The sequence below is a fragment of the Gallus gallus genome, chromosome 6 (genome assembly GCF_016699485.2).
Source record: "Gallus gallus isolate bGalGal1 chromosome 6, bGalGal1.mat.broiler.GRCg7b, whole genome shotgun sequence".
Classification (NCBI taxonomy): Eukaryota; Metazoa; Chordata; class Aves; order Galliformes; family Phasianidae; genus Gallus; species Gallus gallus.
The window spans coordinates 23,573,474-23,597,897 of NC_052537.1; the positions used below are offsets into that span (position 1 = coordinate 23,573,474).

At 48.2% G+C, this 24,424-nt stretch overlaps 2 protein-coding genes across 11 annotated transcripts in view; one reads left to right on the forward strand and one right to left on the reverse strand.

Moving 5' to 3' along the window:
* Positions 1-24,424, forward strand: part of POLL (DNA polymerase lambda) — an 80,127-nt gene that overhangs the window by 44,916 nt on the left and 10,787 nt on the right. The window contains exons 6-9 of one of the 9 annotated variants that reach the window (XM_001233792.6): positions 48-113; positions 12,843-12,983; positions 13,163-13,304; positions 13,548-14,322. In XM_001233792.6, coding sequence (XP_001233793.4) covers positions 48-113; positions 12,843-12,983; positions 13,163-13,304; positions 13,548-13,664 — 466 coding nt within the window. In that variant the 3' untranslated portion in view covers positions 13,665-14,322. Of the gene's footprint in view, positions 1-47; positions 114-12,842; positions 12,984-13,162; positions 13,305-13,547; positions 15,031-16,323; positions 16,685-17,749; positions 17,812-21,907; positions 22,090-24,424 lie in introns of those variants that run through there. The other 8 variants (XM_046943105.1, XM_046943106.1, XM_025151770.3 and 5 more) reach the window with 8 other exon arrangements.
* Positions 16,921-24,392, reverse strand: DPCD (deleted in primary ciliary dyskinesia homolog (mouse)). 2 transcript variants are annotated; one of them, NM_001277365.1, is given in 6 exon segments: positions 16,921-17,129; positions 18,299-18,401; positions 22,379-22,512; positions 23,227-23,351; positions 23,952-24,050; positions 24,301-24,392. In NM_001277365.1, coding segments are annotated over 6 exon segments (630 nt in total). In that variant the 5' UTR covers positions 24,365-24,392; the 3' UTR covers positions 16,921-17,024.

Consider the following 24,424-nt stretch of genomic DNA (forward strand, 5'->3'; position numbering starts at 1 on the left):
ATAACTTAAGGATTGGTAATTGTTTTTGTTTGCTTGTTTTTAAACAGCTCATTTGTGACAGGAACGGCCTGCTGTGGACACACGTCACCTCTGAGAATCTGGGACTTTGAGAGGTGAGTGAGCATCCAGGTAATGGGAAAGGAATTGGCAAGGGAGAGCGAATATCAATAGGAAATGGAAGATGCCATAGGATCATTCCTTTGGTTTGTGTGGGCAAGAGATGTTTAAATATGACATTCAAGGCCAGACTGAATGGCACAGTAATCCTTGATATCTAATGAAGATGCTCTTGTTGTATCTGGTTTCTTCTCATGATCCATATACAGTCAGAATATTCCCATTACACCTTCCTTTGCATCCATCTCAGTTGATGCATCAGTCCAAAGCAGAGGGGAGAGAAGTGACCCTGTGTCCTTCCGTGTGCAAACTTGTCCGTGATGCTGAGAAGCCAAATATGAATGCAGGCTCTACAGCCATCTTTTCCTGGCTGGTGTTTCTGGCAGCTCAGGAAGGTGAGGGTGGCGACAGGTTATCTACTGAAGTGACTTAGGCATGTTGTCTTCTCTCTGTCTTAATAAGCATTGGAGGTTAATTGCTGTGGCCTCTGGTTTGGGGCCACTGAGTGGTTCCTGTCTGGTAAAGGTGCTGACCTTAATGACTGGGGAAATGTTGGGCTCAAATCCTGATGTGAGTCTCAACTGCTGACAAATTTGAAACTGTTAGCCTGAGGGTCTTTGTGTAATGATGGACAGATAGCAAATATTTGGCAGGATTATTGAACGGCAGCTCAGCTTTCCAGAACTGGTATGCTCTGCGTAGGAGTGGCACAGCACAGATTACCAAGGCAGTGCTGTCAGGATTGAGGAGAGCTGGTGAGGTCTGGGAGGGGAGCAGTGACAGAAGGGGCCCAAGGGGTGTCACCAGGGCTGTATTTGGGAAAAGGAGGGTAGAAGGAGATGGATGTGGATTCAGAGCTGGTCTGAGGACAATTGTCTGCTAACCTATAGCTTAGATAATTTAGATTGTCTGAGTCAATTACATCGGATATAAATACAAAACAGTTTGTTTCCTTTTCTCTGAAGTAATAAAAGTAAAGATGCATCCTGTAAAGGCTGGGCTAGAGTGGGAAAGACAGCCCTAGTGTTTTAGCTGTGGCAAATGTTTCTTGGTTACCTAATCCAGTGGTGTCCTTGGTGTGCTCCAGAATGGTACAGGCTGCACTGTGATACCCCTGCCCATCAAATCTGCTGATGATTCTTCAATAGAGGCATCTGACAGGAGTGAGGAGGTTGGCAACCCTCTCCCCTGCCCCAGCCTCTTTGACAGGCTTTCCCAAGGAAGCCTGAAGAGATAATAAAGCTGTGTAGAAAATAGGATTAAGGTAATGAACAGGCACAACGGAGTTTGATCTTTCAATAATGTCAAAGCCTGAGTGACAGGCAAATAAAAAAGCCAAGGCAATCTAGGCCACTGGGCCTCTGTTGCAATGGCTGCAGTGTCAAACTTATTCTTCCCTCTTCGCCTGTCACAGCTGGAATGCACCATGCCACTGGGGCTTTTCCTCCCTGGGGATCTGTGCGTGAGCTGGAAGTCTCATCAGCACGTGCAGGGCAGGAGGCTGGGTGGGAAGTACTGCTGGGAAACTGAGGAATATGGAGTTGTCCTTGAAGATCTCCATAAACTGTTCTTTCCAGCAAAGCTTTTGACTGTTTCTCAAAGCTTCCAGTAGCTGCTAGTAGCAATGTTGAAGGCAAGTGCTGATTTCTTCCCTCGGAGCTTGTGCATATTGTCTTCCTGCTGAACACTGCTGAACTAGGGATAAGGTGTGGAAACACAAAATCTTTGAGCTACCCAGGACCGAAAGACTCCTCCTGTGTCCCGTGTGTCCAACTAATGTCATATAGATGAAACCAGACTATGCCTCCTAGTTAGGTGTTTACCCTTTCCTTATGGTCATGAAGGGACAGAGTCTGACCTGCAGAGTCTGACCTGAGGCTGAACATGGCAAGGACATAATGCTAAGAGCAGAATTCAGGCAACTTCTCTATCAAAAAATGATGCAATGATGCAGGGGAGGGTGATGCTTAAGATACGTTCTTTAAAACTACAGGATCCTTAGCACTGTGTTGGTATTTGGTGCTGTTCAAGGCCTCACTCAGTTTATGTAGCTGGTGCATGGTGGTGTGTGCGATGTCTGTGGTATTCTCTTCCCTTGGGTAGGTGGTCTTTTTCTCCAACAGCTGAGAGATGGAACATGCTACAAAAGGATTTAAAGCTTAAATAACCTTTTGTGTACTGATCTTCTTAGTTCCAGGCCAGATAAGTCCTTGGCTGGTGCTTGTAGCTGTTGGTCATGGTGTATTTTCGTATTTATGACCTTTGCTGTTCCCTGACCCTGGGGCCCCTCTGAGAGAAAAGGGTTAATGTCTTCACCTGGAAACATGTCCTGGGCATTGAGAAAGGTTGGTTGGGTTTAGAGGCAAAGAAATTTTTCGTGGGGAAAGGAAATGCCTCTTGCTGCATCCCACCCCCACAACTGTCTTTCATTTCTAACTCTGCTTATGATGGCGTTGGATCAAAGCCAGAACAGGCAGCAACAAGCAATTGTCAAAGGGAGTCTAAAGCAGGGGAATGACCGCGTAATGCCAAGGCACTGTCTCTCTGATGGTTGAAATTCCAGCTGCTGCTACACCTGGCCCTTTCTCCTGTAATGAAGGAGGATTTTTTTTTTTTTGCTTTTGCTTTTGAAGCTGACTAGCTACACCTCTGGAGGACATATCCCACAGATGCTACATTGTGCCGCCTGATCGCTTTTAGATGTGGGGAAGCTGCTGTACACTTATTGCTACTCAGGATCAAGGTGTGTTTGTTGAGGGGGCTGTGAATAACTTAGATGATTAGAGGTCTGTACAGGAAAGGAGAACTATTAGCAATATAGGCCACTGGATACCAGCCTGTGTCCTTGCAAGCATCAGGTCTTGCTGATTTCTGGGCCTCTTGCAAGTTCCTCTGCCTTTCTGCACCCGTGAGGGATATGGGGGCAGCTGCCTCTCTTTCTGATCCTGCACCTCTGCTCCCTCTGGAAGTGCACCTGCCTTTCTCTTCTCAGACCTTCCTGTCTCATCTGCCAGTGCTAGTGTGTGGCTTAGCACGAGAGAGACCATTAATGGCAGGCAAGAGAGAAAGAAATTTTCTTCAGATTCTGTTCGTCCTTCTCTTCCCATGTCCAATCTCCTTTGGGAGTCTAAACTAACTCCCTGGGAGATAAGGGTGGCACTGCTGGAAACAGCCCAAAGTCAGCATTTGTCGTTTGCCCACAGCGTGCTGTTGCTCCCCAGTCTGTCATGGTTGTCTGCATGTCTTTACGTGCAGAAAGACAAATGCCCCTTCCTCAGAGATGCTCCTTCTCAAGGCAGGGTACTCTAAATGTCACTTTGCAGCAGCTCTTGGAGTGGAGCTGTTATGCTAATGATGTTTGAAATGGACCAGCGTTGCAGTATGGCAGCACTCATGCTGTAAACACTTGGAATGCACAAATCCTGCCTCGTCCTTTCCTGTGACACAGTGTGACAGGCACAGGGCAGAAGAGCCTTTGTGTAAACTCAGGCAATGTTAACTGTGCCCTGCAAACCACCCCAGATCCTCTACCTTTTAAATATCCACTCTTTGTCCATCTCCTCCCTTCTTTTGAAAGCATTTTTGCTAGAGTGGTTTCTTGTTTTTTTGGGTGTGTTTTTTCTTTTCTTTTCTTTTTTTTAAGAGCCCTCTAATTTCTCGTTCAGTTTTTCTCCCTCTCCTGAGCCCTTTGAAAGTAGCTTTACGCCGTCACTGACACCAAACTGACACTTCGCGTTTCCCCACTTCTTGTCCCTTTATGGCAACAGATGTTGAAATTTTGTATCCCTTTTATCTGTCCCTCTTTGCCCTCTTCCTGTAATTAGGTTTCCCTTGTTAGCAGTACAAAGTGGCCCGGTTTGCTGCCTGGCCTTTTGAGCCATTGTGTCTGAGCACATTTTTTTCCTCCTCTTTCGGAAGAGTTCCTTCCCCCTTAAGTAATAGGCAGGGTGTGGGCCAGAGCTGTGGCTTTTTCTTGTTTCTTTGTTCTCCATTTATCTCTGCCACCTTTTTCAAAGGGATGGGGGGAAAAAGACAGAGAGTGCGTGGAAAGGGAAGATACAGAGTTTCATTTCTTGACCGTCAGGCTCCCCTGGTCTTCAGGTGTTCAAGGCAGGTGCCTTTGATGTCTGCATGTTTTGGGGTGGTGGGAGGTAGAGAATTCCTGAAAGTGGCTTGGGAGTGGAGGAGAAGAGAGATTCAGGTGTGTGGCTGGTGCCCTCAGCAGAGGGGTGGGCTTCTGAGCAGGTTGGTAATCCGTATTTGCCTCCCATGCTATTGCACTGTGGTCTTTCCCTGTAAGAGCCAGCATTACCAGCCTAAGCAGCTGGCTGAAGTTTGTGTGAGCTTGCTGCTGCTTGATCTCTGGTATGTGTTTCCATGGGACACTTGCTAGGTTGCGTCTGTCTGTGAAGTAGGGTGGGCAAGAATTAGTTGCTGTCTCTCAAATCTCAGCGTATGTTGATCTGCATCCACTTTGGTGGCTCTTAAACCAATTGAGTGAAGGAACCTGAGCACAGTTGTCAACAAGGAGGGAGAGCTTTAAAGCTTTTGCTCCCTGTGCTGTTCTTAAGCAGCAAGTGTAATGTGACAGCTGCCTGCTATGTAGCACTCGTTGTGCACTGTGCACCATAAGTGCTAGGCCCTGCAAGCATGGACCCAAAGCAGACTTTGGTCCTGGCTCCATTGTGTACTTGGTGGGTTTAAGGGCTGAATTCTTTTCCTGACTGCCATATGAGGTTTGTAAGCTGTCTGGGGGCTAATGGTAGAATCCGATTGCTGCTGGTGCTTTCCTGTTCAAATTCAGTCCTTCTTGTCTTTGTGTCTTATCATACTCAGATTTTCTACGCATGGAAGTAAGTAAATGAAATGAAGATCTGCAGGAGTAGCTTTTGGTTATAAAATGTACTAAGTATTTTATCAGAAGCTTTTTTTATAGAAGCTTGGTCTAAAATGTACAACTGTCATGTTCTAAAGTGAGTTCTGTAGAAGAGTGCTCTCTTCAGAGCTTTTAACTTCAAGGTTTAAACAAGTTTGAGACCCTCTACAGCTCCTCACAGGGGAGCAGAGGGGCAGCGCTGATCTCTGCTCTCTAGTGACACCCACTCTCTGGGAATGGCATGGAGCTGCGTCAGGGGAGGGTCAGGCTGAGAAATAGGATAAGGTTCTGCACCAGAGGGTGGTGGGCAAGGAAGAGGCTTCCTAGGGCAGTGATCACAGCACTGAACTGCTGGTGTTCAAGAAGTGTTTGGACAGTGTTCTCAGACATAGGACTTGGATTTTGGGTGGTCCTCTGTGGAGCCAGGAACTGGACTCGATGATCCTTATGGGTCACTTCCAGCTCGGGATGTTGTATGATTCCAATTTAATGACAGAGGTTTGGGTGAAGGGGAGCAAACAGACTCAGAACTGAAGTTCCTAAATCAAAAGGAAAGGTAACTGTATCCAAAAAGGGTGGGGAGTCTGCTTCATCCAGGCATTAAAACTGGATTTATTTAGTCACAGAGTAGTCGATGGATATCTCAGTGGGACCAGGAAAGATGAGTGGTAGGAAATATTCTGGCACTTATAATAGATTCACGGGATTTGGGGGACAGAAGAATGACAGTACCACACTGTAGATGAAGAATCTCTTCTCCTGCCCTGCTTTTCGATGGATTTATCACACAAATAATCTTTCTTGATGAAAACATTCTTTCCAGGTTTTGTGTGAAAAAGGCACCACGTTCTTTTTAGGCTTGAATTTCTTTGTCAGCATCTCTGTCTTGGCTGAACAAAGTCCTTAAATCACAGTAAGTGATTCAAAACTTGTCCAACAGTGAGCTAAACTGCTTTCTGAGCTGTGCTTGCCTCAGATAAGTGAAAGCAAATGTGAACCTTCGACTGCCTCCTCTCAGCAATGGGATGATCCACAGGTAACTGCCCTTCCTCAGATAGCTGCTTATTCTCTTCCTCTGGAGCAATCCTGCTTATTTACTGCTGTGCTGTTTCCTCTTCCCCTCCTCACATGGCTTTGTTTACTCTTTTTGAAGCATCAGTTTTGAGTATTCCCATTAATATGTACTTTGGTTAAGTGGGAACAGAAGTGTTGTGCCTTCCTGAAATTCAAGGGAAAAGGGTTTGTGAGGTGACAGTCTGAGGTCTATCATAGGGACATTCTAGTCTTCAGGCGCACCCTTTCTTGATCTGTTCACATTAAATTAGTTTGGCACAATGACTATCGTGTTTCTAATTTGGTGCTCAGAGCCATTCCTTCTGCAGTAAGCTCAGGAGAACGGGGAGCTCAGCTATAGATCTAGGCAAAGGAAGAGCAGGTCCCTCTTCTTGGGAACTGCTCCTGCTTGTGACTTGAGAAGCAAGACTAGAGGCAAACTGTTCTCTTGCCTTCAGGCATGAATTAATCCTTTGACAAGGCAGCAATGAAATTCCTGCCCCAGTTCTGCAGCTCTGAACTGTGGGATTAGTTTCCCTTGCTCTGAGATCTCAGACCTTGTTGGAGGCAGGACGCCTCCAACAGCCAACTACTTGAGCCAGTGCTGGAAGAGGCTCACTGCTATAGGGTGCCTCTTAAGTAGCTCTCTCCTGAATGAGTGCTCCTCTTAGCAGTTTTGTTGTGGTCAGAGCACTGTCTCTTGGTTTATAATGAATAACCCCTGTCTGATCTGCTTGCGCAATGTATTTCCTGCGGTACGCATGCATTCTCAAATCAGTTTTGGGTCTTGTGGTTCTTCACTGATTTTCTTTTTTCTTGTTAACATCATTTTTCTCAACGTTTTTCACGTAAGCTGGACATTTTCTGCCTTCCTTTTGTTAAGAGGACTCTGGTGCATCTTAACCTAAAAGTAAAACCCTTGTAAGAGGAAGAACGTACAGGTGTTTATCCAAGATCCTTTTATCCCCACTGCAGTTGTGATTCTCTCGCACTGCGGTTGAGCGTGAGGCCAGCTCCTGCCCTTTGGATGCTGCATGTCCAGGGCATGCTGTGGCCTTTGCACTCCTGTTCAGGCGTATTTATGACAACTTTACAAGGCTCTGAACAATTGGAGAGTGCGGGTGGGGGCTGGACACTCCAAACGCATCAATCAGTTTCATCCCTCTGAGCCAAAGCAAAAGCAATCTTTATTTTTCCCTGGGTTGAGAGAGAATCAACAGAGGCAAGAGAGAAGAATGGGAAGGAGTGAATGAGGAACCCCCTCTGCCACTGGCTAGTGGTAGCTCATTTAAACAGATGGCTTTGTTTTGATTTGGACTCTCCATTTTTTTTGTCTCCCCACTAAAGGAGACCTGCAGAGCTCAGTCCAGAAAGGGAGCAATGCAGCCGCCTGTTCCCACACAAGTGGGGCGAAAGGCGAGAGGCTTTGAGAATTCCCTGCTTCTTTTCCTTGCCTTCTTCTTTTTCTCTTCCCTCAAGAAATCACAGTTTGAGAGAATTCCCCCCTGCTCCTCCCGTTGGAAAGAAAGACAGAGAAGACATTCTTGACATTCTTTGCAGAGAAAAGGGGTTAAATGTCTGAATTTGGGGGTCACCATGTTATACAAATTGCAATCTAATCGTTTTTACAAGAACACACGTGTGCTGAGAAAAGGAGCCATGGACAAGAAAGAAAAGGGGACAGACAACCTTTTTTTGTCCTATCTTTTTTTTTCTCCCCCCAAGGTTTTGGACTATTGTCATGTCCTGTCTCTCTACCCTCCTCACCCCCGAGAGGGAGAACATTGGTTTTATAGTTAAATTGGTCTGTAAAGCAGAAGGGCTTGGTGCCATTTCTGTTTGTTTTCCCAAATAAAAGCCCCAGCAGGGTCTCTTTTGCACCGTTGTGGCTTTATTTGAAGAAACTGGCTTTTTCCCATAGCCCAGCGTGTCAGTTTATCCTCTGAACTTAACCTTACGGGAACCCGAACAACAAAAACTCACAGGGTCCCCGAGCTGGAAAGGTAAAGAAATTGTATCTTTTTATTGGACCATTTAAAGCGTGTGTGGGCCAATTCAGAGAAAGCAGAAGAAAAGAAGGCAAAACTCCCTCTTCTGTCTCTTCCCCCCCAACACAATCTCAAACCATCGTTGGTGTCATTCCCCCCTACTGCCTCAAGGCTCTTCAGCTGTGCTGGGGAAGCTGAGAGAGGCATTTCTCCTGAAAATCACTTAAAGTCACTTATAATGGCATCTCAGAGCCATTTCACATGGAGGTCAACCCCAGAATTCCCCAGTCCTATCCATACCTCCCTGCAGGAATTAGTAACCTTGGCCTAGTGCCGAAGTAATCTTGGGGTCGGATAACTCTGTGAAAAACAGCTTTGCCAAATAGCTGTGTTTCTCCCTGTGTGTATTTATAGATGTTGCTTAACCAAGCCTTTCTCTTCTTGGCATAACCTGCTGCATCCCTTGAGTATCCTAGTCCCAGTTGCAAAGCACCTGGAAGAGATGACAGTTTAGCCCTTCCCTTTGATTTTGGTGTTCTCTCCAAATTGGATGACAGGGGTTGTACAAATGCTGCACTCCAGATAATTGTCCTTAAATGGGTTTTGTTTCCTTTCTCTGTTTGATACCCTATTTAAATATCCCACTGTTTTGAATAGAACAGTGCACTTTTCAGTATTTATTTATTTATTTAAGTGAATGCTTCCCAGCTGGCTTGCTGGAAGTAGATTTTGATGCTAAAATATGTGTCTAGAGCAGTGCTTGGTTTTGGCCTACTTATGTGCAATGGCTTCTCCTCTCTGATGGATAGTCGCAGCTCACAGATGAGGTTTCCAGAGTGAGTGAGTTATGTCCTCAAATTCAGGCATATCTGTTTTCAACAGATGTTCTGAATTCAACAGTTTCCTAGAATGCATTTAATACTAAACTTGTTTGCTGCGTATTTGTGTAATATCAATGCTAGTGAATCAAGTTTGACAAAAATGTAGGGTGGGGAGAAAACTGTGCATTGTTTCAACCCAGCTTTTGGGTTGTAGTTCATGTACATCAGAGATAGCTGGCATAGACCTGAGGCAATTGGACACAGTGCAGGTAGGCAGCTGCAGACTTCTTCAGAGCTCCGGATGTCAGAAAGGTCTCAGGGAAATCCTGAGTTCTTACGGTCATGCAAATGATCACTTTTGCTTGGGAGGCTGTAGTTTATTTCAACTCTGTGGTCTTTTTTTGTGCCTCTTTGAGTAGGTGTCCGCTGCCCAAATAAGTTGTTAGAGAACTATTGGCAATGTGCTGGTGTATCTACTGCTTGCTTTATTACACCTTCATAGGTCATCCTGATCATTTTTGGGTTTTCAGAGAGCAGCTGTGGGTTTTGCCCCATAGGAAGTGGAAGCTGTTGGGGAATGGGTTTTGAAGGCAGGGAGCAGTTGGGATAATGAAGACTGAAGAAATCTGTAGGCACTAACTTGTGATTCTGAGACTGGTACACCTGTGATTGCAGAACATTTCCTTCCCAGCAAAGGCTCAGCATGGCAGAGGATATGCTTGGAGGATATAGGGCTAGCTCAGCATGGTGGCCTGCTTCCTGGAACTGCTGGCCCAGAGTCATACAATTTGCTGAAAAATGGGAGAAATATTAATCACATAATGCAGCATCTTTATTTATTTTAGTGTACCCATGCCAAAGCTTAGCTCTTTCTGGTTTATGTGCCCAGTGTGCAAGACAGTATGATTTTCCCCTGGTGTCAGGTTGTAAGTTTTTCACTGTAGCAACTAATGTGTTGCTTCTGTGAACTGCTAAAGGGCTCCTGCTGTAAGTAGGGGCTGGACCTCCCAGCTGAAAGCTGTCTTGGCTGACCTGTTCTTGGGTCAGGAGGATTGAACTGATTAACAAACAAGCAAAACAAGGTTTCCTTGCTGCAAAGTGACTTGTATGCATCTGTGCTGCTTTTCTGCCCACTAAGGAAAACTAATCCTGGTGGGCATTTTGTTTGTTTTCTTTTCTGTTGTCTAGGCTGGAAGGGAATTGGAGGAACTCCAATTGCTGAGGTGCTTGGGTACCACTTGTGGTGAGGTGCGAAGGCATGGTGAAACACTAGAGCAAGGCAACTAGGTGGTGCTCAGCACAGCACAGGAAAGCAGGAATCCAGACTCTGGTTTCTCTCTGGGGTTCCTTGATGGTTTGATACTGTTTTTTTTTTTTTTTTTCATTTGGAAACATTACCAGCCTGACATTAAAATTTGCTGCTGCCTTGCAGCACTGCAGCCTGAAGCCTGGTCTGGGGACACAGGAGACAAGCATTTGTGTGGCCAGGCTCACTCTGGATGTAATGGGAGCTTGCCAGAGGTGGGAGCATATGAGGAGATCCATTTAAGGTACCTGAGAGGAAGAAGAGGTCCCCAGCATGTAAAAGATCCCTGGATGTTATTCAGCATCCTGCTACCTTTCCTTAGCACAGTGCCTCTCTCATCTGAGCACTTTGCATATTAAAAGTGTATTAGTAGGGAAAAACAATGGAGGGTAAATAGCACAAACAAGTGTCAGCCAGGTAGCACACATTCACTAAATGTGCTGCTGGGCAAAATTGTCTGTGCACATCCACTGAAACAGCTCATTTCCTATGAGCTGCTCCCTGCTTTTCCTTTGGCAGCTAGCAGAGGTTGGGCAGTCTGTCTTCTGCTTCTTGCAGGTAGACCAAGGACTCATGATTGACAGAGCAGCTGCCTCCTCTTATGCGTGTCTTCTGACACGTGTCCACACATACAGCTCATAGGATTGAACAGGTTGTGTGGAGGCCTTGAGAACAGCAATGGGCCTGTCTGTCTGTCCTGCTGACTGTGCAGAATGGCAGATGGAGTGGATCAGTGCACTTGGAGGGGCAGGGCAGTGCCAGAGCTCAGATGCCCAAACCTGCCACACCCTGTGGAGAAACTGGAGGACACATCTACTTCAGCTCAGACTGTGAATGTTCGACCTCCAGATCTACAGGTGCAGGTGCAGAGTTGCAGCTAGGTTGGTCTGCAAGTAACTCTCCAAGGGTTAACGTATTGTGAGAAGGTTGCAAAGGCCTGATGCCTGGAATCCCCTCGATCCCTTGCCTGGAGAAATACAAAGTCCAATAAGCCAGCACCCCTGGATTCGTGTTGGGGGGGATTAATTCATGCACTTGATGTTAAAGCTTGTCCGAGAGGTTTGCATGGGGGGGCCATTGCTAGGGCTGGTTGGCCTCTCTAAATGGTTGCTAGGGCCCTGGCATCAAGGGCCAATGTAGCTGCCCACAGCCACGGTCACGGAGGGAATTACACAGCCACAAAGAAATTGTTATTCTACATAATCTGCTCTTTGGAGAGTGACTGTGGGGAAACAGGCTGGCCCCAGCATGCCGCCAGCTCTGTGATCATAGAAGCGTGCTGGCTGCAAAGATCGGCCAGGGCTCGCCTTCTGATCTGGGGACACCAGGGCTCGAGGCGCTAATCTGCTTTATCAGCGATTTCTGTCTCCTGACACAAAGGTGTTTACTTGTTTTAACATCTCCTGGGACTCTATTTCTCCTTTTGTGTGGTCTTTATCCCCCGACGAGGGCTTTAGCCCAGATTACAGACAGAATTAAGGCATTTGGCGATGTGCCTCAGAACTGTGTGATGCTGGATCAAGGAGCAGAAAGTAACAAAATAATGGTGGGAAATGCTGGGAGTGACCCCACGGCGGGGTTCGTGCTGTCGGCTTTCAGGACCGCTTCATTGTCCTGAGAACCAAGGGCCTGTTGGAGAGGGCGGCCGTGTGGCAGGGTTGGAAAAGCAGGTGCTTCGAGGTTTATTGTATCCAGCGTGTTTGATGTAAAGGGTGTGAGGAGGAGGCGGAGGAAGAAAAGGAGGGTTTGCAATAGGTGGCCATCTCCAGCAGCTGGATAGATTGTCCCCTCCGTTCCTGAGAGTCTGCTGTGGACAGCTGTTGCTGGCTGCTGGGGCGGGCGGAGAGTTACTGGGGACAGACTGTGGCCTGTGCCCTAGGCAGTGTGTAGTTTCACGTGACCAAGAGAAGGGCCTCAAACTTCTCCCAGCCTTGCTGGGAAGCCCCTTTTAGAGTGGTCCCTCACCAGGCAGCTGCTTCTCCTTAACATGAAGAAGCAGATGAGTGATATGGCCACGAAGCATCTGGCTTTGAACTTCATGGAGATTTTGTTTTAGCTTTTCCACAGCAAGCAAGGAATTTTAAAAGGGCAGGGGAGAGGCTAGCCTTTGGGAAATTGTCTCCAGAGCATACCTAGGATGGCTGCTCTTGGCCTGTCATGTTCAGCCCCAGATAAGGTGTTTACAGCATGCAGCATAATGGAACGAGGTGAGGAAGAGCAACCACAGTGACCTGGGGCAAGAGTCTGATTTGGCTGTGGATCTGAGTTGCATGTCAAAGATTTTGGGAAATTCCCTAGCACACAGTATACTGAAGGACAGAATCTGGGATGGAGTCAACCAGGGGAGTGGCTGCTGCAGATTATCTGGAGTTGAGCCTCATCATTCAGCGTGTTGGTCACTTTTCCCAAGGAAGATGATCCCCTGCTGCTAGGGGTCAGCTCTACCTTAGCTCATGTCTTATCATGACCAGCTGTGACTCCTCCTGGTCACTATCCTTGGCAGTTTGTAGCCCAACCAGTAGCAGAAGCTGTAGGAGGAAGAGCAAAGCTGTGCACGCTGTTGCGTTCTGTTAAATCACAGAAATGAAATCTAGGAGACTTCTGTGACATCTCTGCTCTGGGCCTGCGGGACTGGAAGGGCTCTCTGCTCTGAATGATTCTTCAATTATGTTTCATTGCAGTGGTCAGCTGTTAACCTGCTTAGGGACTGACTTTCACCATGGAGCTGGAGTGCTTGATGTCTTCTATGAAACTCCCTCCCTTCTCCTCTCATGTGGGTACGACACTTACATCCGCTACTGGGACATACGGACCAGCACCAGGTGAGCCTACCCTGCTGGCATCTGGGGCCTGTGCAAGGATCCCCTCGGCTCTCCTTGTGCAGTGCCTGGGGATTTGTCTGCAGCTTGGTTAGCTCCTTCAGGCAAATGGGACCTCAGTTCCAGTCCGGGTGCTGGGTGGTGGAGGCTCAGCTGCTCTCTGTTTTGTGTTGTCTTTGCAGAAAATGTGTCCGGGAGTGGGAAGAGCCCCATGACAGCGCCTTGTACTGCATAAGGACTGATGGGAACCATATGATTGCAAGCGGCTCTTCCTACTACGGAGTGGTGCGCCTCTGGGATAAGCGGCAGACTCAGTGCCTGCAGGTGAGAGCTGGTTGGAGGCCAGGCAGCAGCAGGGCTTCTGGCTTGTCCTCTGGCAGCCAGGTGCCCATGTCTCTCTGAAAGAAGAGACAGAGGCTGCTGAGCTGTCTTTGGAGCGAATCCACCATGGGGAGCCTAACCTTTATTCCTGCTTTGCTAGGGCATCAGACCATTTGGGCCTGAAAAACCTGTTGGGGTCTGTGGGCTGACCTCTTCTTTGAAAAGTTGACTCCTGTTTTCTTGCAGAGCTTTCACCTGTCTTCACCCATCAGCAGCCCAGTGTACTGCCTCCGTTTCAGTACCACCCATCTGTACGCTGCCCTGGCATCAGCCTTGCACGTCCTTGACTTCACGGCCTCGTGAAGGGCACCATAACTGCTTGTGGTCGCCCCAACTCAGCAAAGTTGACACTTGGCTCAGGGAAAAGCAGGGCAGGAGAGGTGAGAGTGGCTCCAAGGCTTCTATAGAGATTCTTTGCCCGCCAGAAAGCTATGTTAAAGAGTCCAGAAGGGGCAAGGCTTTCTCAACTTCATCTGCCCCTTAGTGGAAATAAAGGCCAATTGTCCTTTACATTTTTTATTTTGTGCAAGTCAGGGTTTGTAATATTATCTGTTCTTGTTTTGTTTTGTTCTTTTTTTTTTTTTTTTTTTTTTTTTTTTTTTTAAACTCTCCTGTGGACACATTTGGGGGGCAGGTTGAGCCAGAATGCCCTATCAGCTTGTATGCTGGTCAGGTTGAGATCAGCCAAACTCTGAGCCATGTGAAGCAAGTGTGTGTGTGGGGTACACTGATTTGGCGGAAGGGAAGGTGCCTGGAGCAGGGACTCCTTTTCACCTGTGCTTGCTCTCTTGACAGCTGCTTGTGCTGTTCTTTTCAGCCAAGAGAAAGAATTGAGCTAAAAGGCAGAGACAGCCCTGCTTTCAGTGTATGCCTCCCCTAGCTGGCCATCAGGTCAGGCAGTGCACTTAGCAGGGCTGAAACAGTTGTATTTTGCTAAATAAAACTCTGACAGGAAACAGAAGAGAGTGTTTGTTTTGTTTCAAGTCCCAAAGGAGCTGTGATGTTATTCGCTGGTAGAGTAGACTGGCCCTGTTTTCAGACAGTTTGTATGTCTGGAGTATCTCTTTCTGGGTAGATGCTGTGGCACTTTTGTGTTGAAGGCAGTTGCTGGGATCTTGGCTCTCATACCACTTATTCAAACAAGGAGCAAAAGCAAGATCTGCAACTCACTCACCAAGGTCTTGCTGTGACTTATTGAGATTCTGTAGGAACATCTAAGAGGGCTCAACTTTTTGCAGCAGCCTTCTGAACCTGACCAGAACTGAATCTCCCAGCTGTATCTTTCATGTATTCTGTGCTGTCTGAATGATTATGGATGTCTGTGGATGAGTGCAGTATTTCCTGGGATCTGGTCCTGCCTGGAGAAGGAGGTGCATGAACTCTATTAGGCTGTGAGTTTGGGTATCCTGGATAGGTAGAGGAGAGTTTTTGTATCACAAGCTGGCAGCACCTTTAGGGTAAAGCAGCCAGCATGGTGCTTTGTTATGACTTGAAAGGCAATTTCTGCTTTCAAGAGGCTGCTTTTCTCTTGTGATCCACAGTGATTGGAAGAAGATGTGCATTGGAGCCCCTGTTGGAGCAAGGAGGGAGTGGGATCAACCAGGTTCTCAACTGCTTGAAGACAGCCCTCCACTCCCAGTGGATGTGAGACAGCAACTCAGGGTGCAAAGTAATTGGCTTTGCTGCAGGATCATATTCTCACAAAGCTCTTTCCAGCACAGCTTCCTGTCACAGTTTGTGATCCAGCTCTGCTGACAATTATGCCAGCTTACTGCCAGCTTCCGTGTAGCTACTGTGGTGCCACATGTTCTCCTGGAGTCTAAGTGGCAAAATTGATATCTAAGTGCCCCAAGCACTGATCTACTGCTGTAAAAAGATGTCACTACTGGAACAGTCTTCCATATATGCAGATCTGTAAATCCCAAAGACAGCTGGTCCAGGATAATGATTCTGGAAAAGACCTCTGGGCTATAGGTAGCATGGAGCTGTTGTCCAAAAGATGGAGCTTTGTGTCAGGGGCTGCTAAATACTGTTGCTGTATTGCTTGGAGCACTTCAGGCTCTGCATGGGAGAAGAGCTTTAGGTACATGATTAGGCATGAGACACAAGACCAGAGAGATGGCAGAGCTTGGAAGTGGGGAGGAAGGTCTGTGTTTTCTCAGATCCTGCAGTGTTCCAGGTCCCCTAATGAAATAGCAAGTGGGGGGGAGGGACGGAGATATTAAATGTCTCTGACAGAATCCCCAGAGAGAGGCTCTGAAGGATTGGGGTTAATATTGGGTGGGAGGAGAGGTTCTTTATTGCACTGGGACTTTGGTAAGGCTCAGAGTAGAATGAGCATGTCAGCAGATTATGTGAACAGTGTCCCTGGTGCATCCTGTGACAGACCCACCTGCAACGTTGCTGCTGCCAGTCCTGCCATTCCCTTTCTTCAGCCCCTGTTGGTGGATCCTGCATTTTTCTATCTGCTCTTAGGTTCTTTCTGGTTGAAACCTAGAGCAGAGCTGCAACTCCATGGTGGTGACAGCGCTGGTTGGTTGAAGGATGCACTCTCCCACCTCCAGTGGCATTAAGGAATGGGAAAACCAGAAGTGGGGCTTGGGACACTGTTTCTGCTGAGCTCTGCCTGTTAACGGTGCCTTGGGAAGACTGTGCAGATGGGAGCTAAAGTTAGGCAGCAGGGAGGGTATAACTGAGGATGCCAGCAAGGCTCTGAGGAGATCTTGTGATTTGAAAGCAATGTTTGTCACGGGAGCTATGCTGGGAGCCCACAGCACACTCACTTAAAAGCTGGACATGTTCTGGGCAGAAGCTGTTCAAATATGAGCTGGGGATGAAAGGACAAGCAGAAGTCTGAGCACAGGGATGGTTGGTGCAATGAGGACAGTAGCCAGCTGAAGGGTGAGTTTGTAAAACCAGCATTGATGGAGTTGTCCCCATTGACAGGGTGCTGTCTTTACAGTGAGGCTTGCACTGGGGCACGTTGGGGCCCAGTCCTGCAAAGGATGTGGTTCAGCTACCCTTGAGTTGGCCAGTGGCTCCTGTCACCATGTTCACCTCCGTGTCATGCAAATGAAGGCAGCTGCATCTGAGTTCCTTTACTCTGCACAACAGCCCTGTATCCTGCATGTCACTTTGCATGTGGCTGGTCATAAGGAAGCAGCTCTTCACCCTATTTCAAACGCTGTGCCTGCTCAAGCCTAAGCACTGAAGCTGTTTGCAGAGAAACCAGAGCCGCCAGAACATCCTTTTAACAGCACGGAGGACCCTGGGCAACAGCACAAGAGGGAGCTGCTTCCAAGCACATTTCGGGCAGGTAACAGGTGTGAAGAAGGGGTTCTTTTTCTCCACATGGGGAACTACCCAGCTTTCATGTTGCTTCTCCCACTACAGGATGGGGAAAGGGCAGCTGACTGCAGCTGTGACGTACTTTCTTTGCTTGCTGCAGCTTCCCACAACTAATAGAAGGATCATAAATGTCCGTGTAAATCAGGCCAGGTGGCAAAAGACAGACTGCCTTGCAGTTTCCCTGGGCCTGCAAAAAATTCCTCCAAACAGCTCTATTAACAACATGACTAATTTTTATTAGAAAAGGCAAAATAAATACCATGAAGCTGTGGCAGGGAGCTGTCCCTAATACCTCAGCCTCTTAGCAGCCACTGCCTATTGGGTCTTGCAGTCACCATCCCCACTGTTTGCTGCCTTTATCTTCTTCAGCTCTTTCTGCAACTCCTCTTCTGCAGCCAGGATCTCCTTTGGCTTCTGGTACTGTAGGATAGAGAAATGCCCATAGCACTCCTATTCAGCCTCTGCCCCAAGCAAACTAACTGCAGCGAGTCTGCAAGCAACAGGGTGTCTGTTAGCACAGCTCTTGCTGGGTGGAAACTACACAGCAGGACCCTCTTGACAAGGGAGGTCTTTCCGTTATCAGCTACCTCTAATGCCTGCTTGGAGAGGTGGTGCCCTCATGGTAGGGACATCTGCCAAAATCTGGAGTGTCAGTTACAGTGCAAGTAAAACTTCCTAATTGCATGTGGAGTCTTGGCCTCCACCAACACCTCTGGAATATCCTGGCAAGCTGTGTTGTGTGTATCCCTGGTGTGCTCATTGGTCATACGCTCACACGTGTTTTATATATATAAGCTCCATTTTTTTTAAAGGCAAGAGAAATAGGAGTTGCAGTTCCTCTGTCCTCCCCTCAGAGCCCTCTTGCCCAGCTGCAGTTTAGTGGTGGATGCAGGTGCTTTTTGGCAAAGGTTGGGTGTGTAGCAAGCAGAAGCTCAGAAGCACTCAGGATGCGCCTCCTGGCCTGTTTCCTCTGCATACCCACCCCCAGCTCTGCTGTGAGGTTCCCCTCAGAGAGGATGCACTCTTGGTAGCTGGCTTCCGTGTTTAAGATGAGCACATGCTGCTCAAAAGCATGTCTGCCTCTGGATGCTCCTTGCAGCAGGTAAGTGCTCATTTTGCTAGACTCTTAACTTCCACCACGCGTCTCCTCGCTGGCACAAAGCAGCAGGTGACTTTTTTAAGGGTGAGAGACCTCCAAGTGCAGCAGGACCTTGGAGTCTTTAACGCTCATGCACAGAGCAGGAAAGCATGCTCTGAGCCAAGACAAACTTTTTGTTGCTGAGAGAGGAGGCTTGCTCAGGCCAGTGGGAGGGGGGTACATGGAAAACAGGGCACTGTAGACCTTGTTCCACTTGCAAGTCACCTTGATGAGCAAGCAGGGCCCCTCCGGTGGCCTGGGCTGTCCTGGCTAGTGTCAGCATGTCCAGTGTAATCTAAAACTGCCAGTGACTGTGACAGAGAAGTGGACTCAGCAGTGACCCACAGCATATCTCCCTGCTCTGCCTTGCTTCCCCACATGTAAGAATTTTAACTTCTTTGTGGACATAAAGGGAAGGGCAAAGTGCTGTTCTGTGTGGCTAAAACCTCACCGTGATGATCAGAGTGTTGTTGGTATGGGTGAAGCTCAGGGCAGCTGCATCTAGGGGGAGCTGGTATCGGTCCAGGTCAGGAATAGGGAACTTCTTGTAGTACCTACAAATGCAAAAAGACAGAAATGAGAAGGACGGAGTTCCTATTCTCCTGAGCTACTTGTTATTCTGCAAGGTGTTCTCTTGCATCTCCACTGTGCCTGCCTTTGTTTCAAGAACAGGGGTCTCCAGGGAGCAGGCAAACTCCCAACAGGGTAAATGCAGGGAGGAATGGACCTCTCAGGGTTGGCAGGAGGACCCTGTGCCATGCTGTGTGGCTGCTGGTGCCCCCAGGCTGGTGGGAGCACTGGAAACAAACCTCTAAACTGGGAATTGGAGCACGCAAAGCCCTAAAGAGCTTTGGTATATGGGAGCAGGTTTGGTCCCTCCAGGTTGCCCTCAAGAAGTGCCAGGCATAATTAGGGATAGAGCACTCAGCCTTGCTCAGGGATGTTCCTTATCTTTGTTCCTGCTCATTTACTTTTATTCCCTTTAAGTTACCTGTCAAAGTCCTTGTGCCTGTCACCTACTTTCCTGAGAGCTGCAAGGTTTAGCAGTCTTTCCCAAACCTTTATTTTGTCTCCTGCTAGCTCCTACCGTGTTTCCTAGATCATATCCTGCTTTGGTGACACAGTAGCACTCAGGCATTCCCCTGGGCACAGAGCTCCAAGCATAGCTGCCAACAGCCACCTAAGCCTCTGCAGCATCTCCATGCAGCCCCCATGCTGGCTGTGGTGCTGTTCTGCACTCCCAGCAACCTTGCCCTGGTCTCTATCCCAGTTTCCCAGTCTTGCATCCAAGGAGGGGACAGAAAGGCTTTTGCCAGCTCATCTTGTCTCTCCATAGACCAAACTTTGGGCTTTGCTCAGTATGAAGGGGATATGTTGCTGGTAGAAGTGGAGGGCTTATAAGCTGTCTACGCTGCTAAGAGATTTCCTGATTTAGGGACAAGTATCTTGTAGGCCTTCATTCTGCACGTTGGCATGGCTTGCCCCGCCTCTGCTGCTTCCATCTAGGACTGCACCAAATGCACTAGTTGTTGGTCCTATGTCCACCTGGAGGCATGGTTGGGTTTTTAGTCTCTGCCAGCAATTTCATGGGTAATTCTCTCCAAGAACTGGCAGTTCTCTCCAAGGAACTGACTCGTAGCTGGTACTGAGGTGGCCAGAGATGAACATGAACAGGCAGCAGTTGCTGTCATGCCACAAGGGGTTCTCCATTCATCTGGTTGCATGTGAGGTTTGGCCTCCCTGGCTACCCTGTCCCAATTGCAGTTTATTTTCCAAGTCACGGTGAAAACAGCTACAAAGGGCAAATGGCTCTCCTGGTGCAGTGGGAGGAATGTACGCAGCTTGTTACCGCAGGGCTCAAACCGTTCTGTGTTGTCACTGCTGTCGGTATTTGGAAAAGGTGGCAGACATGGATAATAAGGGAGATGTCAAAGGTTAAACAGCAGAGATTAGATGAACACAAAGACATGTTAAGGAAGTGTTAACTTCTTACCGATTAGACAAAAAAAAAAAAAAAAAAAGAAAGAAAGAAAAAAAGAAAAAAAAGCAGTACACAGAAAAAAAAACACTGTTTCAAAAGGCCTTCGGAGTTATCAATGAAACAGCAGCATTCTGCTGCCCCAGGACTAAGGAGAAGGGGAGAAGAATGGCTTTGGCTGGCCTCAAACTAAAATCTGTGACAAGATCAAAGGAAACCAGATCTGCCTGGCCACCCCCTCCTCCTCCTAACATTACCACTGCCTCTTGCTACAATAATTGAATCAGGTTTGGCGTTTGGGGAGAAGGCTTTCTGGGTTTGTTTTTAGAGTTTAGTTTAATGGATTTATTTTACAGCGAGAGGTTTTAAGCAAATCCCACTTGAGCAGCCCTTGCCGTGGCCAGAGGGAATGGGAGTGACTGGTGGATGTGAAGAGCTCCCGTCTGGGCTGGAAAGGTAGCTGACGGGAGGTTATCCCTGCCGAAGCAGGGAGATTCTCTGCCCTCGCCTCTCACCCCATGGCCAAGGGCAGTATTGCACTCGGTCCTGGCTTGAGAGCCACAGTGCGTATGTGAAGTCACCTCTATTTTTTTTTTCCTACTGGAAATCCACTTTTTGTCAGCCTGTAGGGAAAACTGCTACTGGTATGCTGAGAATTTATTGCTGAACTACTCAGTAGTGACTTGGCAACCCATCCTGTTGCCTGTGCCTCTGGCTGGCGGTCAGCACGGCTCTGTTGCTCAGAGGCAGCATGGCTGACTTCCAAGGGTTGGAGAGGCTCTGAGGTTTCCTTTCTCTCCCATAGCAGTGCACGCTCTCGCTGTGGACGCCCCATGCCTTTGTTGCTATCTTGGAATTAGTTGCTGAGTGGTGCCTTGCCCTGGCCAAGACCCAGGAGAAATGATATAAGATATCCTGGAGCCTGTACTAAGTACTCCAGTGCCGGAGTCTGTCCCTGCTCCCCAGTGAGGTGACTTTCAGCTTTCATTCCCAAAGCCCTTAACTTTCATCTGCAGGCCACGAGCAGCTTTCATGTCCTTCAGCTATCTCTGACACTAGTCTGTGAGTGTGTAGCTGCCATATGATTGTGGGACAACTCTATGTTATCCTGAGAATGGTACAAAAAACCTTAAAGTCAGGTAAGACACAGGTGAAACCTTAGTGTGTGTTAAAACCTTATAGCAGGCAAAGAGGTTCCCACATGCACAGAGTAGGATGGGGAGTAAATAAGTTTGCCAGCATTAGCTGGGGGTTGGACTTAGACTCAAACAGTACCACTTTCCTGTCCATGGGTACCCACTTGTACCTGATGAGAATCTCACTCATCTTTGCTACACAGGTCTCCCTATTCTTTTCTTGCAAATCCTTTTCTGTGGATTCAGGCCAGAAACTTACTGTATTAGAGCTGAATCTGCTCTCATAGGGCAGACCTCCCCTTCCTACTGTCAGCTTCCTCCTGCCAGCTTCCTCCTGCTTTTGAGCATCCAGGTGTGCCCATGTACGGAGCTCAAACTTCCCCTTGCCATGGTCCCTGATGTGATAAACTATTGCTTGAAAACCGTGGGTTCTGCTGTCATTGAAAGCTGTTCAGTTCCCAAGACAGAGCGAGTTCTTTGCCAACAGCACCACCTACAGCCAGCAGCGAGGAGCGGCTGAAAGAGTGCAGGGTGCAGGCCGGAAAGCAGCGCTGCGGTTTTTACCCACGAACCTGATCCTCCCGGGTTCTGCAGCAATGCTGGGGAGAAAAGGCAACCAAAGGACCGGCTGCCCAGCTTTCCGTACTGGTGTATTTATCCCAGTCTGTAAATAGCTTTCACTGACCTTCCAATATTCTCTCTTGTTTTCCTAACACTCCCTCCTTGCTATCTCTCCCCAACACTACTGCTCATCCTGGCCTATTCCACTGAGGCAGTTAAGGCTTTGGGGCACAGTGCATCTCACTCTGTGAGAGTGGACATGTAATGACAAAGGTTAAATCATGCTTAAGAGGCTTTTTTTTCCCTCCCTTCTCAGTTTTCTTTTGGCAGAATATTGTGGTGCTTTCCTTTCTAGATTGTCTGTATTTTTTCTTGCTACCTCTAGAACAAAAAGTATCATTGACATTTGACTACAGAGCAAGTTTTCAAAGGTGGAATCTGTCTGGCCGAGTGCTCAGAGCTTACACTGTGCTTACTGAATTCTGCAGCTCCATGGATTCTGAGATACAATGACTACTGTGTCTCAGGAAGAGGATGGGAAGCTCTAGCTTCAACAGGTCTGCAAAGGTATTATTTCTCTCTGAGAATGATATTTGACAGGAAAAGAACAGACTAAACACCTTGCTGCTGAACCATAAGATAAGTTTGCAAGGTCCACTGCTCAGCTTGAGGGGCTTTTTGCTCAGTCTGAGGCAGCTGGAAGTAGAAACTGCAGTTGGCATGTCTCTTTCTGTCTAATATATGGCTCTTCAAACAAAGGCAAGAGAGGACATTGCCCCTCTGCCAACACCACCCTGCCCTCTGTGCCAGCCCACCCCGAGGGACTTTCAGCACTGGCAATGCTGTTCTTACTGACTTCTTGTTTGTGGTCCGGATGACACAGCAGCGCTGCTCCTTCTCCACAGAGACACTGTAGACCTCCTTGGGGTAGGGCAGGTTACGGATCCGCCACTGGAAGCTGGTCAGGGTGTCCTTCCTCATGAAGACAGGCTACAGCAAACAAGTACCTTTAGCAAGGCCCCTCCAGCTGTCTCCTCTCTCCTCCTTGTACCCTTTTGCTTTTAATACTCTGAGGGGCTCCATATGGAAGTCTCTCTTCTTTCCCATGGGATTGTTAGGGAACAACTCAAGAAACTGCCTGAGCACCAGTTTTGAAGGGCTAGCATTTACTCGAGGCATTGCCTGCTCTGCTTGTAGGAGGCTGAAGGCATTCGCTAAGGGAGTCCCACAGCAGTGTTGCAGTGAATCTGGGCCTCTGCCCCAGTCTGCTGCGCAGAGCTGCTCTTGTGTTTCAGATCTATAGAAAAGAAAGTGAGAGACTAAAACCTCTGCCCCCTATGCTAGTGGGACAGGAGGTTAAAACAGACAGTGCTGTGTTAAGGAGCAGCCCGTTACACACTGCCTGTCTTGGCCTTTCACTGTTATGACCTCACTTTCCATCCACTGATTTGTCCTGGCTCTGGCCTTCCTTTCAGCCTACTTTTTTGGAAGCTAGTACAATAGCTGGCTACCATAGCAGTACAGTTTCTCTACTTATGGAGACCATGCCCTCTTTCTCCCCAGACCTTTGGGATGCTTTGCAGTAGAGTGCTGGGCAGGTTAAGGCTGTCTTTTGGGGCAGTGAGTGATCTACAGACTACTGCTGTAAGCACAAGGCTAGGTAGATAATATTAGGTGCAGTGGTGCCTGCAGACCCTTACATACATTAGAGCTGCTTTCCTTTATGAGCTCAGATTCCAATGGTCCCAGGAGAGGTAAAGTTGGGTCTCCAACTTCAACCTGCCACTTGCCAGTGCCCCCGAGGGTGTTCTTCTCTCGCCACCTTCTACCTGTAGAAGGCAGAAGAGATTTTATTATTCTGTTTTATATGAAGAACTCCAGCAAATTACCACCAAAGCTGCCCAGCAACTTAAGTTGAAATTATGATAAGCCTTTTTTTTTTTTTTTTAATTTCAATTATTTCCACTTTGGTATAAGTGGATCAGTTAGCTGGACTACTCCCAAATCCAAGAATTGTTCACCAATTCCCTCTTTTTTGCTATTTGATACTGAAGCCACAGTAGGTTCACAGCGGATGCCATGCCACAATTGTAGGTTTGGATAAGATCTGTAACCAGCACATTGTCTGTCTGTGGCCACAGAAGCCACCAAAAAGCATGTTTCACCCCAGCACATGCTGCAGCCCTGTTCAGTGTGATTAAGTCTGTTGTGAGTGACAAGCAGTTTGGGAGTGATCCTGGGCTGAAGCAAGGTTTGCTCAAGAAAGTGAGAAAACCCTGGGCCTAATCAACCATAGTTATGTCCCTGCAGAAGGGAGTAGGAGCTCCAGGAACAGTTATTTCTGGAATATTTAGGAGCGCTTCCTTCCTGCCCAGACAGTGCCTCCCACCACTCCAGGCCTGCAAATACTGACCTACCACCCCACTTACTCACTAACTGGCCGGTCTTCATGTCGTACTCTTCAGCCATCTCCTTCCCATCCTCAAACTGGTAGTGGATCTTCCGCTTCCCTAGAAGCAAGGCAGGGGCTGAGAGGCAATAGGAATACGCATACCCCTGGGTGTAGGGCCCTGTCCCCTTGTCTGGGACCGTATCCCCTCGTTCGAGACCTCGTTTCCTTGTACGAGGGCAGCAGCACAGGGCCGTGTCCCTACGTTTGCAACCCGTTTCCGCCCTAGGGCCCAGGCCGCGCTCTCTTCCCTCAGGGCCCCCCCAGAACGGCCCGGGTGGGAGAGAAGGAGAAGGCATGGCCCCATCCCGGCTCGCCGCTTCCGTTACCGTCCTGCACCAGCGCGGTCTTGCTGGCAGCCCGCAGCCTCTCCAGCCAGCTCGGCACCGCCATGGCGGACGGGGCCCGTCGCCACGGCAACGCGCACACTTCCGCCGCCGACCGGAAGTGCTT

What these genes read in the sequence shown, in the direction of transcription:
- DPCD (NM_001277366.2), bottom strand. Translation starts at nt 24,364, where the DNA reads ATGGCGGTGCCGAGCTGGCTGGAGAGGCTGCGGGCTGCCAGCAAGACC. An exon ending in TAAAGGAAAGCAGCTCTAAT is followed by an intron (nt 22,513 to 23,226) that starts GTATGTAAGGGT and finishes TGTTTGCTGTAG; the next exon opens with CCTGTCTTCATGAGGAAGGA. An exon ending in ATCCGGACCACAAACAAGAA is followed by an intron (nt 18,402 to 22,378) that starts GTCAGTAAGAAC and finishes TTGCATTTGTAG; the next exon opens with GTACTACAAGAAGTTCCCTA.